This window comes from Sinocyclocheilus rhinocerous, unplaced genomic scaffold (genome assembly GCF_001515625.1).
Source record: "Sinocyclocheilus rhinocerous isolate Xijiao unplaced genomic scaffold, SAMN03320098_v1.1 scaffold1420, whole genome shotgun sequence".
Classification (NCBI taxonomy): domain Eukaryota; kingdom Metazoa; phylum Chordata; class Actinopteri; order Cypriniformes; family Cyprinidae; genus Sinocyclocheilus; species Sinocyclocheilus rhinocerous.
In genome coordinates this window covers 191,878-207,110 of record NW_015666537.1, presented here as the reverse complement: position 1 = coordinate 207,110, position 15,233 = coordinate 191,878, and the positions used below count along the sequence as shown (strand labels likewise).

The following is a 15,233-nucleotide window of genomic DNA, read 5'->3' as shown; positions in this document are numbered from 1 at the left end:
CACAATGCACTGGATAGTTGGCCAATCAGAGCACACCTCGCTTTTCAGGCCGATGAGCTTTGTAAAAATCGACGTGTTTCAGAAAGGCGGAGGAGAAACAATAATGTACAGTATGTGCAAAATAATGTGTTTTTTTAACCTTAAACCGCATAAACACATTTCATTACACCAAATACACAAAATAATGTTCTTTTTAGCAACATCATATGACCCCTTTAAAAAATAAATGAAACATGCTTTATTCTCAGTGCTAAAAAAATAAACATTGATTTAACCCCAGTGTGCTGCCATGAGGCTAAGACAACAGCAGTCAGCTGAGCAATTACAGGATCAATCACACATTTCCTATTGCAAGTGTACTTTCTAGAAGGACGAAACGTTATTTTGAGAGCATCTGAGGATGTGGTGGGTCATTAGGCTGACAGCGAGAGTGATGTCACATGTAGCGAGCTCAGTGGTTGAGATCAACACTATGCTAGGCTGTCTTAGCTAAGCTAGGCGGCAGTGTGCTGGCTTTGTCACAAGGCAGATCAAGTATGTGTCGCTGTCTTCCACTGGCATTGACAGGCAGGAAATATAGTCAAAAGACAATTTCCTCTGTGTAAAAATACACTAGAACCACATTAAGACCTAAAACATTAAACGATAAAACAAGATTTAGGTGATAAAAATACTATGATACATTACATATATAACTACTATTTAAACATCTTTTCAGAAATTTCAATAACAATTCAGCTATATCTGAATCAAAATCTGTTATACAAGATTATAAATCTCTTCCAAAGAGTCATTTTCATTCACCATAGCCTAGTTATCGAAAGCTACTTTCAATATAATAACTGCAGGGTCGCCCCAGTAATTGAGACGCAGACAGAATCTTTGTTTCTCAGTCACCAAACTGGGTTTAAGTCTACACGGTTAGGCTGAAATCAAGCAGTCCGGGCTTATAACTGAACTTGGGTAGCAGAAGAAGCTTTCATCGCCCCTTAAGCCTGACAGATTGCTTGCTAAATCAATACGCTCTGTATTCCCCGTACTGTATAGGGAGACACTTAGTGAGAGTCAGCCAGTGCAGCAGACACCCTTAATATGCTTAATATCCTGTAAGAATGGAGAGGGATTGTCTGAGCACAGACACCTTGGGTGCACAGGCAGATGGGGAGGTTTCTTACTACCACTGTCCTTAACCCTACCCCAGTTCTAGATGAGTTCAACAGGATGAATTTCAATGGGTATGTGTTGAAAACAATAGAAGAACCTAAAAGAGGATATTTTCGAGAACTGTTTTTGTACATATAATGAAACAACATTGGAACCCACTGACTTTCATTGTATGGACAAAGACAAATACAGTCGTGGCCTAATGGTTAGAGAGTCAGACTTGTAACCCGAAGGTTGTGGGTTTGAGTCTCAGATCTGGCAGAACTTGTCGTGGGGGGAGTGAATAACCAGCGCTCTCTTCCACCCTCAATGCCACGACTGAGGTGAGACTCTTAAGCAAGGCACAGAACCCCCAACTGCTCCCAGGGCGCACCAGCAATATGGCTGCCCACTGCTCCGGGTGTGTGATATTTCCAACACGATAGATCATTAACTTTTAGCGACCCTCCCCGGATATTTGAATTATGAACCGCCGCAATACGTACCTGAAGTAACGTAATAAAAACACAGCAATACGTACCTATATCAACGTAAAAAAAAAACGTGCCAGGGTCACGTATTGAACCCTTGTTTTAGCACCACTCACTGGACATTTCACTTCGAAACTGCCGCAAAACGTGCAGTAAGGTACGTAATAACGGTGTTGCAGAAATGTATTTAGAGGCACGTATTTCAAATGAGCCTGGGTTGCAATTTTCAGTTTTTGTTTAACTATAACTAAATATGCTGCATTGTTTTTGCACCCAAAACACTGAAGGAATGTTGCTAATCAGATAACGATACAAAGAGGACCAAAAATGTTGCAATAATGCACACTTTCTGTTCTTGATGATGGTTGGTTTAAGTGACGTGACGTGTGGCCAAGTATGGTGTCCCATACTCAGAATTTGTGCTCTACATTTAACCCAACCAAGTGCACACACACAGCAGTTAGTAGGGAACACACACACACACACACCATGAACACACACCCTGAGCAGTGGGCAGCCATTTTTGCTGTGGCGCCCGGGGAGCAATTGGGAGTTTGGTGCCTTGCTCAAGGGCACCTCAGTCATGGGTATTGAAGGTGGAAGAGTGCGCTGTACATTCACTCCCCCCCACCTATAGGTAGCCTATAGGTAAAAGATTCCAGAATACTACCACACTCTGACATACTTTACCAAGACCATGTTCCAGGCACCTGAATTGGCCTTTGCCAATTCCATAATGCTTAAAGTGCACTTTTCTACACTGCATGTTTGACTTCATTTACATACCCACAGCACGCTGCTATTTCAGCTCACTTAAAGCCTAGTTAAAGTAGATTGCTGGTGGTTAGTGAAAACAAAGCAGATTTTTACAATGAAATATCGCACACAAAACTGTTCAGTGAATTTGGCCAACCATCTTACTTTCTATAAATGTATCCTCTTCACCTAAAGGGTAAAAAGAAATATAATGCATTTCCATACAGTCTCAATGGACATGCCTTTCAATGTTTTTTTTCCTTTTCATGTGCAATTTCAAATAAAGTGGGTATTTGATACTAGATGCACATTCATGCATTTCCTTTTTACATTTAGGCAAATGCTTTTATTCAAAGCAGATTACAATGCAATCAAGTAACACACTTTATATACATGATGTAGCTAGCATCATAACTCTACCAACTTAGCTGCAGGAACAGACAAAAAGCTTGTTGCTGCGCACAGCAAATGCAGAAATAATGTACATACTTTACAAACAAGATACTAATAATAGTATTTTCCCGTTGCCTACTGTATGGACAGAAGCTCTCACTTCCCTTTATACTACAGTGAGATTAGAGCATTAGAGCTGTCAAGCACATTGTCTCCTCAATACAACTTATTTACACCACATGCCAACAAAGCATTATCTCTCCTCGAGGCACACATTGTAGATGCGTACACAGTGCCAGCGCAGTCCAAGCTCACAGGAGACTGGTGGACTAATCTGGCAGAAAAACAGTCAAACAGCTTTGGCTTAATACTCCCTCGCTGTGCTCGACAGACAGCGTTTAGTGAGACAACTCCACGCTACAGGATAGGGCTCAACAGTGAATGTCTACTATCGAGTCAAAGGCCTCACTCAGAGCAGCAGATGTTTGACGCTGTGCCGAGGTTCGGACCGATGGACGTCCTGCTCGAGGCAATAAGACAACTTCACTTGGCATTTCCATTGTGACTGCAGAGGCATTTTGCACATCGGCTAATCGGAGATTTGTTTTTGCTGAGTATCAGACAGTTGAAGAACAGCTGAAGAACTAGGCCAGTATTATGTTTGTTCAAAATGGAGTGCTATTTGAAAAGACCCATGTTTCATTAAACAAGTGGGTCACAGGCTGAAAGTGCTCACTTTAGCCCACAGTGCTCCTCCTGATGCTGTGACTTTCAGCTTGCTGTCTTATAAAAAAGAAACAAATAATAGTCAGTGAAGTGTTTTGTATCAGTATTGTTTTGCAATTGAAATTGAACAGCAGCTAGTAACCTAGTAACACCATCACAGAAAAATATATGACTGTTGCAGTCAACAGCAGAAAAATAACTACGGGATAGAAAGTCCACAAAGTAAAATAACCCTGAATTGTGAGACCAATCAAGATCCATGCAAACCCTGATTAGATGCCTGAGCACCGTGTTATTTGACTAGCAGCTTCTATTAAGACCTTGAGCAGCTTGTTTGTCTGTAAGCTGTATTTGTCTTGAGGAGAGATCTGATCTAACTCTTTAAGACTACACATACCAACAGTCGGAAATAAATGCAAGAACAATCAAAAGATCAAGCTTGAGTAAAAATTAAAAAGACAGGTTCAATCAGCAACAACGCTGTGGTTGATGACATCATTAAAAATGTATTACTTTAACCAATAACAATCTAAAAGCACAATAGTACTGTTCAAAAGTGTGCAGTCAGTCTTTAAAGAAATTTGATTAAAGAGAATTTATTAGTATATATTGCATAATATATGAATACTATATACATATATATTTATACATATAAATATTATAAAATAGAAAAGTTATTTTAAATTCTAATAATATTTCACAATACTACTAGGGCTGTCAAAATGGCTGAAAAACTAAATTCGAATTTTGTACTTAAATATTATCAAAATTCGAATTATATTCAAATTTAAAATGCATAATTTCAGTTAGGGTGAAGAAAAGCTTTTGGCTTCTCTTCTGAGGCCACAAGAGGGCGCATCGAGCAAAATATTACTAATGCACGTTTATTCAAAGCATAAGATTACATGACTATCTGTGAAAAAAGTGCATAATGTTTAAAATAATGTTTATAAACCAATTATAATTAAGTTGCTTAAACAACTATAAAAAAACAGCATCATGTTTGTATGCATCGTTTAATACAAAAGGCGGAAAGTCAATCACACAGAGTACATTTTTCATTTAAAAACATGAGATGCAGTGGGATGGAAAAACCCCGCCAAAAAGTCTCGATATATGTTTTTTTCAAAGTTAAACTTGCATTAATTTTACATGGCTTTCTAAACATGCGGCTCCTTTGTGCGACATGCGAGTGCAACGGTGATAGATGTCCCTCTAGAAAATGCGCGACATATGTGTTCTGTGTGAATGGCTTGGTTTCAGTTCAGATGTAAACAAGATCTTCTCCGCATTGATGTTCTCTTTTTCCGGAATATTTTTAATGAACAACGCAGCAGCGCCGCATCTAGTGGCTTCAACTGGATAGGCTAATAAAAACATTATAATGCAATGACACTTACATCGTCATTGCATCTCGTGCGCCACTGATAAGGCTGCCTGCCTCCTTAACGCACAACTAAAATTTGAATGCAATGTTTTCGCATTCAAATGTGGATTTTTATTTTAAATTCGACGAATATATTCAAAAAAAATTGACAGCCCTAGTTTGTACTGTATTTTTAATAATATAAATGCAGCCTTTGACCATGAGCGACTTCTTTCTAAAACTTGCAAAATCTTGCCAACCCAAAATATTTTGAACGGTAGTGTATATTTATAAGTCATGTCATGGGCTTAGGAGCAAAAGCATTTGATGGCCTGACATCCAAATCATCACTGCCTGTGCTGTCTCCGCTCCACTTTACTCTAATTAAATATTCTATGTGTCTAACCATGTCCGTTGGCAGCTCTCGTCTAATGTGGGAGAGAAGCGCCTGAAAAAAAAAAAACAGGGTTTGGGGGAACTTGCAAAAATGACTTGTGATAGACCAGGAAATACAAAATAGCTACGGAAATATGAGTATGTAGAGCAGTAAATTTAGACATTTTCTGTTTTATAATAATTTCTCAAGGTCGCTTACACGTGCTGTTACAATATGTGGGGGTCCAGGGGTCCCCCTGGTTGAGGTTTCCAGTGCCCTACTCACACTGATGGAACTGATACTAAAATCAATGATGCATAACTTTAAACCTGACATCATCCTGCACAACAGAATCTCTCTGACAAAGCAAAGCAATGTGGGAGTCTTATTGACTGAACAGCTGAAGGACATTTGATATATTGAGTTTTCAGGCTAGATGAATAAACACACAAAATATGCTTTGCAGCAACAACAAGAGGACAATACAATGGGGCCATTCAATTCAGTTTGAACATTGAGTGTAAACAGTGATTAGAAGCACTTATCAGCCTCTGAAAGGTCAAACTGATTGCATATATAATCCATAAAGTCTGTTTTATTATAGTATCTGTGTGATTTTAATTACAGGCTGAATTCAAAGCTTGTGACAACTTAACCCTTTGTTTACTTTGCAGTAGTGAAAGAATTTAGAATTTAGATCTGAGTCTCCTGTGAATGTGGTTACACTAAAATATTCATGATGGAATATGCCGGGAAGGGACATCAAAGGATTTCACGTAGGAGACTAAAAAACATGCTTTTAATGACATTTGATGGCTTAATGACAAGTTGGATGGTGAAGATCAAGGAGAGATTGAAGGGTGTGAAAAACATCTTTAGTTTTAGCTGGTGTAAGTGGTGATGGTGTGGTGAGACAGATTGAGTTAAGGCAGAGGTGTCGCTCCACCAGACCCACCTGATGCTGCTCATGCTTCCGGTCTCAGATCCCAGCTTGCATCTCTCCAGCTGGGTGGCAACAATCTGCCTCTCAGCCTCCAACTCTCTCGTCAGTCGCTCAAATTGCAGCTCCTGCAAACATAAAGCAGACAGAGCGTATGTGTAAAGCCCTAAAGGAATTATGGAATTGATTCTGTCTATAACATGTACTACACATGCACTTACACATGCTCCAGTAACTACTACGCAGAGCGTGTGTGTGTGTGTGTGGGGGATGTACAAACACTGTGATGCTGTGCAGCCACTCAGGGCTTTTCTTTACATATTGATAAAATGCACTTGCATTTTCTTTCTTCAAAAATGATCATAAATCTAGTCTCAGGTCAATAACTTTATTAGGAACTGCCATTTAAACATGGTCAAACTGTAAGAATGGCTGTCAGACCCTTGCTGATGTAAGTGGGCCCACAAACCATCTATTAAAGCAAACATCTGTCACGACTTGTGTGTTTTAAGACATTTACCTTTTATTTTTTCTAAATATATGCGGAAGGCTACTTGTAGTATACCTTCAAAACAAATATATTACGAACAAAATCTTGATGTGTCATCTTTTGTGACAGGTAGGGAAACTAAACTAGCTTTTTATGATGCTGCAAGGAGAAAACAGGTAAATAATAGTTGTTGAATTTTATTATTATTATTATTATGTTTGGGAATGAAGCTGTATTTTGCATCCTTTTTTATGAATAAATAATAATAATATACACTACTGTTTAAAAAGTTGAGGTTCATGTGATTTTTAAAAGAAAGTCTCTTCTGCTCACCAAGGCTTCATTTATTTGACCAAAACTACAGTAAAAACTGTAATATTGTGAAATGATATTACATTTAAAAAAATAAAATAAAATCACATTTAAATGTAATGTATTCCTGTGATGGCAAAGTTGAATATTCAGCAGTCATTACTTCAGTCTTCAGTACCATATGATCATTCAGAAATCATTCTAATGTGCTGATTTGGTGCTCAAAAGATATTTCAGATTATTTTCAGTGTTGAAAACAATTGTGCTGCCTAATATTTTTGTGGAAACCATGATACATTTTTCAGGATTCTTTGTTGAATAAAAAATTCAAAATCATTTTTTAAAATAGAAATATTTTGTAACATTATAAACATCTTTACTAGCACTCAATTTACCGCTTCCTTGCTGAATAAAAGTTTTAGTATCTTACTGACCCCAAACTTTTAAACGGTGGTGCATATATACTTAATTTTGGGCCCTGGCCATAATGAATCAGCTGTCTGCAAAGTACAATGATTAAAAACTGAAAGAGTACATTCTTTTCAACTTCTCCACAGTTTCTCCAGACATCCAAAGGCATTATTCTGAACTTTGATAGTCACTGGACCATTCCAGCACTACACACCCCTCCCACTCCTCTCTTAATTAGATATGCTCTGCTTAACATTTAATGACAAACTTGTCAATGCTAAATCAGAGATAAAATCCCAGAGCTCCTGTTTAAAGTAATCACTGTGAAAATCCAGTCAGAAACACTGCACTATGTGCCTGCACCCGGGGCTACGACAGCCAATGCGACATTGCCCCTTCTTTTGTGACAAGGCTGAAATGAGTTCACTCAGCCACAAGGTCAAAGTCTCTCTTCCCAGAGCGGTTAACGCTAAGAGGGCTCCAGAATACATCACCTGCTATTTTGGGCACAAACCCAGATGAAGGCTACAAAAATACCCATTCAGAGTGTTGAAGAGAGCTCTATGAACCATGACAACTAAAGAGGCGCTAACTGCAGCATTCCAACACTTTTCAACAATCATTATACAAGTCTAGAGTCTCACTTAATGACTTTATGGCAGACGCATTTCTGTGCATTTGCAACAAACAGGCAAGCTGCTTAGCTCTGCAACTGAAAAAGCATCAGCAATTACAATACAAACAAGCATCATCTCTGACCTTTCTTATTGCACATCAATACGTTCAAGATGGAGCAAACAGAGAACAACAACTGATTAGACTCTAACAATCTAACCATCAACAACAACAAAACTACTCCAGCTTTTAGTCCCACAGTAAAACACCTGTTGCCTTCACAAATAAAATAACACCGCTCTTACCGGCACATGTACCATACTCCAGAGGCTGTCCGCGCTGAGAAAGAGCCGTGTCTGCACATCACTATCCCACTAGACTGCATTCATCTCCACTTATCAGGAGAGTAAAGTCATTAGAACAACTACAAGAGTGGTAGTGACTGCCTTCCAGCGGGAAAGCAAAAAGTGGAGTGCAGTCAGGCACAAAGGTCGTCATGGCAACAGTGAATTTAGCGCCCCTTTGGCATTATTTATGCAACATTGCATCACAAAGGGTCCCTCCCACCAGCCAGCCAGCCAAATACCACTGCCCTCCAGTCACTCTTCCGCCTCCTCCTAAACTCTTCCCTTCTTTCTGACGCCATCTGTGCTTCACTCTGAAGAGGAGAAGGGGGGAGACGCAGAGTCTCATTGAAAGGATCGCAGAGCGGCAGAGAGAAAGAGGTGTTTTTTGAGGGTCCAGGCAGCAAAAAAAGTACCGTTCCACTGTGCAATGCTAAGCTTTGTGCTTCCTCTAGGGATCCTAACAGGCTGGTCTGCCTCAGTAGCCTGCAATGGACAGGCTCCCTGAGCGGGGAGTAGCCTCCACTTGTCACAAAAGTTGGTTAAATATAGCAGTCCGCACAGACAGAAAAGCACTCGGCTAGGACAGCAGACATGTCACCTGGACCAAAAATGGTGATTCTTTAACATTCAAAACATTGTTTTTTCTGCATTTATACTACAATATAAAAAATATTTTTCGAAGAAAAAACAGAGATTATTGGAGTTTGTAGTTTGTAAATATTATTTCACTCTTTCTACTTGAAAATTTCACATCTAATTCAATGCGTTACTTGCTGTTTCTTTGTAATTAATTGTACAATTTCTGAGTAAAAATTGTTTGTATGCCAATTTTAGTCTATTTAATTTGATAAGAACTCATAAAATGTGTTTTGCATGGTCAGCAGTGTGAAAAGAATGTGAAACAGTAATGTATTCCCATTATCTTACATAATAACTCCAGAAAAGGCCGTTAAACCTATTTGTTTAGAAAATAAATCGCCAAGGGACTGAGAAATTGATCTGACTGCTTCAAGAGCCGAATGTGGTCTTCTGGCCTAAATGCCTAATTGCGCCCTGTGGACAAAGACTGACATTTAAGTTTCTTCATTGGTCCATTTGATTGCCAAATGTCACTTGGGGTTTGCCTCACGAGTTCCTTTAAGGATTTAACTCCAATTTCGAGTTAAATGAGTCCAGAGCCAATCCACAGCCTGACCACACCGACTGAGAGCCATACAAAACAGTGTTAAACAGACAGGAATGACTCGGATGAACTAATTTGGTCTGTAAAATGTAAAGGGAAAATTGCATGTATTCCTGGTTGAAAATTACATCATCCAAAGGACCTCAGGATAAGCTTCAAATAAACTTGAACAGCCTTTTTGTAGATAATTTTGTCAAAACAGCCTCAACTTTTATGAATATTGTAAGTAATTAAAGAACTGCTTCATTTGATTGAATATGTGACATTAATTATTATGTGATTAAAAACATCTAAATGACTTCACTTCTGGCTAAAGCAAATCACTCCTAACGGACAAAGATATAATGAGCTGATTAACATGCTTTCCTTGAAATAAAAAAGACTAAAAATGCAGAGTTAGAATTAAATGGAAATAAATTTTTGACCTTGCTGTACTACCCCTTACAAACACTGGCACTTTCCCCCAAAAAATCCTTGCCATGATCATAATAAAACTTCATATGCCAGTGGCTTTTTATGAATAATTAATGTGTCATTTTAAAAACACTAAGATCAATTTCTTTAATTAACACCAAATTAAAGGGACAAAAAAGTTGATCTTCTGAAAATTCTGAAAAGAACACCTGTACTTTATACATTAATAAGACTACTATAATCACTATGTCAACATAATCTGAGAAAGTGATACTCAAAGGCAAATAATACAAGAGTGTTAATTATATAGAAGAAATCACACTAAGCAACATTTTACTGCAAATGCAGTATTTACTAGTTCTTACCATACAGTGAGAGCACTGCACATATGTCCAGGTTGTTAAACATTCTCTCCCTGACCATCGCATGTGATTCTGATTAGCACAAGTGATACAGGAGAATTTTAATGCGAGAGAGTCATACACACGAGAGACTGTGTTCTGCTTGCACGTGTAACCTTGAAAACTGCAAACAAAGCACACATACAAGAGACCAGGAGATTTTGCTGACATTTTGGTACATTGTACTTATACATAGCAGAGGGGAGATGGTTTTTCACTTCTACAGAGCATCCTTTGTCATCTAAATCTACACTGGTTTTAGATCTGAAGTTCAGTTTATTCTGTGAATTTTGCCTCACAACCTCTGTGATAAACCCCTACTAAAAGCCTCTAAAATGGGAGATTGCCATCTAGTGGAGGAGAAAAAAAGCCTAGTGATTTATCATAATATGTGTGAGCAGACAAGCAGTGGCAAAATGATAAACATTTATTTTCAGTTAATGACTTTTCAGTTTGTTTTAAGGTCTTATTTTTCCTGTTCCTAAAGATTGGCAAAATTCACTTTTAGCACATGTAAAATGTACAATGTTTCTTTTTCAGGAAATGGACCAAAAATAATGATGACTCATCTTGTACTACACATTTTTGTCCACTAAAACGCTCTCTATCGTGAGAACACCCTGCTTGCTAACACAACCTGACTAGCAGTAGCAAGCAAGATCTATAATATTTGGAGAAAGCTATTTATTAGCATTTCCATTGACCTCGTTGTCTAAATATATGCCAAATAAATGTATTCAGTCACTATATGCAACTCATTTTGAATGGCCATCGATGGAGAATGATGCTTTTTAGAGCCAAATGGTGTAGTTACAGCATCTACCAGCAGGGGCTAAAATAGCATGCCTTGATAGCAAGCAGCAAATCATGGTTCATGGCAGTGATATACACTACCATTCCAAAGTTTGGGGTCAGTAAGATCACTTATAACTAACTAACCAACTAAATGAATGAATGAATGAATGAATGCTTTCATTCAGCAAGGGCACATTAAATTGATCAAAACTTAAGTCATTAAAGACAGAAAAGACATTTATAATTTTACAAAAGATTTCTATTAAAAAAAAAACGATAATAAAATAATAATAAAAATGTGCACTATAAATGAGTACCAAATCAACATATTAGAATGATTTCTGAAGGATCATGTGACACTCCAGACTGGAGTAATGACTAATTCAGCTTTGCCATAACAGGAATAAATTACATTTAAAAATACATTAAAATAGAAAACAGATTATTTACATTTTAACTTACTGTTTTTACTGTATTTATGATCAAACAATGCAGCCCTGGTGAGATTAGAGACATTCAAAATATTGCCAAACTTTTGAACGGTAGTGTAACTAAAGCTCTTCAATATGACCCACCCAATCATCCTGTTTCAGTGGAAAGTACACCAACTTAAAAAAGAAAATCACCATTTTTCATGTTTTTTAATCTCCTCTCAGAGAGAAACACTGTATGCGACATGGACTCTGTCCATCAGTACCCTCCAGTGAAAAGCATCAAAAAAAAAAGATGGCAGACAGTTTTTCTCGCTCTGATTGGAGAGCTATTAGACTGGCCCACAGCAGCCTATGGCTGTGGCCTAATTTAACACTCCCCGTTTAGATTTCCAACCCTAAGAGCATGTCACTTTTTTCTGTCCCGTGGTTAAAAGCAGGAGTGCGAGCTAAACGCTAGCAGGAAGCGAAGGGCTTGCACGATCCATTTTTATCTACACATGGTCTTGACTTAAAAATGGCCTCCAGCCAAGACAGACATATAAATATGCAGAGCAAAAGTGAGAAATTCTGTACATCATCACACACTAATTCTGACATATGCAATAATCCTATAAAGCATTTCATAAATGACTTTTTATGACAGGAGGTCATAAGTAATTACAATCACCTGTCATTATTCCTGACAGATCAAGCCGGTTTATCATAAGGTTGCGTCAATGTCTGGGAAGATGTCCACCTGCTGACAAGCAGGTGACCAATCTTATTATAGATAGGTTGCAGTGTAGTGACTATAGCATAGCATGGAGACCTGATTGCAACATGGAGTGTCAAATATTTCACATTTCTTGCACCACGCAGCCCCAAAACCTACATCCATTCCTCCCACTTGTCCACAAAACCATGTGATACTGAGACGTAACGGCAGAGTTGCAGTGTTGACCATTAAAAACCATTTGTATCTGTGAATTTAGACACCAGGCGCTAAATTAAACCGGCAGCACGAGATGATGGAAATGACTCACGCAGAAACCCACCAAACCTTGCGGCTCCTTAACCCAGATGGCATATGCAGTTCATCTGAGGACTGGTATGATTCTGTGTAATTACTGTTTACAGTATATAAAGATTTAGAGAGTTTCTAATTAAACTGTTGGGAAATGAATGTTTCCGTATGAGTGTGGTGAGAATCATAACCGTCTATTAGAGACAGTATGTAAGAATGAAGAACTTTACAATAGTTTGACATGAAGTACCCACCTGTTCTTTAACAGAGGCCAAGATGGCAGAGGTGGTCTCGGTCTCGGATCCATCTCCGTTTGAGGCGTTCAGTACCGGACTCAACATGCTGGAGTTCTCTATGTCAGAGTGTTGGTCTGGTACTGGCATTACTTCTGTGAACCAAAACAATAGCATCAACAGTTATTCAAGATGAACTCTGCAAGGCTTTTGTCATGCTTCGGCATACTAAAGCAATCAGTTAAAACAAATCCTTTACATTGACAGACTGTCAGGTAAAATGACATTAAAAATCATGCTTTGGCACTTTTCTGATGTCATAATACTAATCAGAGTGCTTTATCAACATTTTCAATTGTTTGTCGTGATGTAATAATTGTTAGACATAATATTTAATTAACCGTCTCTGTTTCTTTCAGTCTCTCTCTCTCTCTTCTTTGACCTACTTTTTTCTCCTCATCTCTCGAGGATTCCAAACACGATTCTCAGCTTGTCGCCGTCATGCATTGATTTGTCTACATCAACTACAGAAAAGACTTTGAAAACCCCATAAAACTACAATTTTATTTTTGAGGCTTTTAGTTCATGTGCATTAGCTTTGAGACCAACTATACGCTAATGTATTAATAAACGTTTACAAATATCACTTTTAGCACATATACATATTCACTACCGTTCAAAAGTTGGTAAGATTTTTTTAAATGTTTTTGAAAGAAGTCTCTTATACTCACAGAGGATGCATTTATTTGATGGAAAATGAAGTAAAAACTGTAATATTGTGAAATATTACTAATAAAATCAAATGTATTCCTGTAAATTTATTCCAGTAATGGCAAAGCTGAATTTTCAGCATCATTACTCCAGTCTTCAGTGACACATGATTGTTCAGAAATCATTCTAATATGCTGATTTGGTGCTCAAGAGACATTTCTTATTATTATCAATGTTGAAAACAGTTGTGCTGCTTAATGTTTTTGTGTAAACCATGATACATTTTTTTCAGGATTATTTGATGAATAGAAAGTTCAAAAGAAAAGCACTTATATTTGAATTTGTTTTTGCAAGTGTCTACTGTCACTTTTGATCAATTTAATGTCTCCTTGCTGATTAAAAGTATTAATTTCTTTAAAAAAAAAAAAAACTACCCCAATTTTTTAACTGTAGCATATATGCATATATATTTGCTAGCCCATCAATATGTTAGGCCCACATTTTCAGTTTCAAAGAGAAATACATCAAGTTGACTTTGTGGGTTTTTAAAACCTTAGATTTCAAGTAATGAAATCCCACTATAATGCTCTGGTCCTCTCAGATCACTCTCTTCATTCTCAGCTTTCTCCTTTGCAATTGCTTCCCCTCTTCAAAAGCAAACACCCAAATTTAAAGCTTCCCCAGAGAACAGTCTGCACACAGCAGGAGCAGACAGAAAATGGCTGCTCACGTGTGAATGTGTACCTATGAGCACCAGCACACACAGCCTTTTTACACAACCACCCACGTCAGGCACAAATGTGAACACTTCTGTTCTGTAAAGAAGAGCGAACATACAATCAAAAAAGGGAACAGTAAGAACTGTGAAAACAAATGCTACAGATGCTAGTCGTAGGTGAAATAGGAACTGATAAATAAGTATTGATAAATGCTCAATTTATTCATCAGTTTTGGTGACCTGATGCAGATGCTTTTCATTTATAGGTCAAACTGATGACTTACTACCAATGAGATCACGCAAAACAGACCAGAACATCAACTAATGCCAGTCCCAGCTGTTGGTGCATGTGGTTCAGATGGATTACACTTTTTTGACAAAAATCTTAGTCATCCATCTGCCTCTGATTAATAGTATCCTGACATCATAAATAAATCATGATTAAAAAATAAACAAAAAACACAAAATATCATTGCATGGATGGCCTGAAGACCTGTGTTGCATGCCAGTGCTTTGTTGAAATAATTAAATAATAATAATAATAATAAATTAAAACGTTTATGCCTTGCAATGGCACAAACATTTGGTGTGAAACATTTACATTTTTACACTGTGTTACAAATTATTAAGCATTACTACATATCAGCATTGGTTTTGCACTGTGTGCCATCCTTTTCAAGCTTGGTCTGTGAATTGTTTAGCTTTGCTAAATGTTGGTTTATGATTTTAAAACTGTCAATGAGTTACAATATAGTCAAATCCAGCTATTATTACAAATGAAAAACCTAGTCAAAATACAAAAATACAAAATGATCATGTGACACTGAAGACTGGAATAATGGCTGGTTCCCTTTCATGGGAACTTCGAACTGCGTCCTCTAGGGGTCGCTATGGGGAACGCCTCGTCGTGACCCGTGTCTGAAGCATACATTGAAAAAACACCAACTCGTTGGCCGGCGACAGCCATGACGTCAC

The 15,233-nt window shown here is 37.8% G+C and overlaps 1 protein-coding gene across 1 annotated transcript in view; it reads right to left on the bottom strand.

The window, feature by feature from the left end:
- The window catches only part of LOC107732586 (catenin delta-2-like), an 88,101-nt gene that overhangs the window by 56,465 nt on the left and 16,403 nt on the right, over positions 1–15,233 (bottom strand). Inside the window, exons 2-3 of the mRNA XM_016543950.1 lie at positions 12,851–12,984; positions 6,207–6,319 (exon numbers count right to left, since the gene is read on the bottom strand). Of these exons, the coding sequence (XP_016399436.1) occupies positions 6,207–6,319; positions 12,851–12,979 (242 nt within the window). The 5' untranslated portion in view covers positions 12,980–12,984. The remainder of the gene's footprint in view (positions 1–6,206; positions 6,320–12,850; positions 12,985–15,233) is intronic.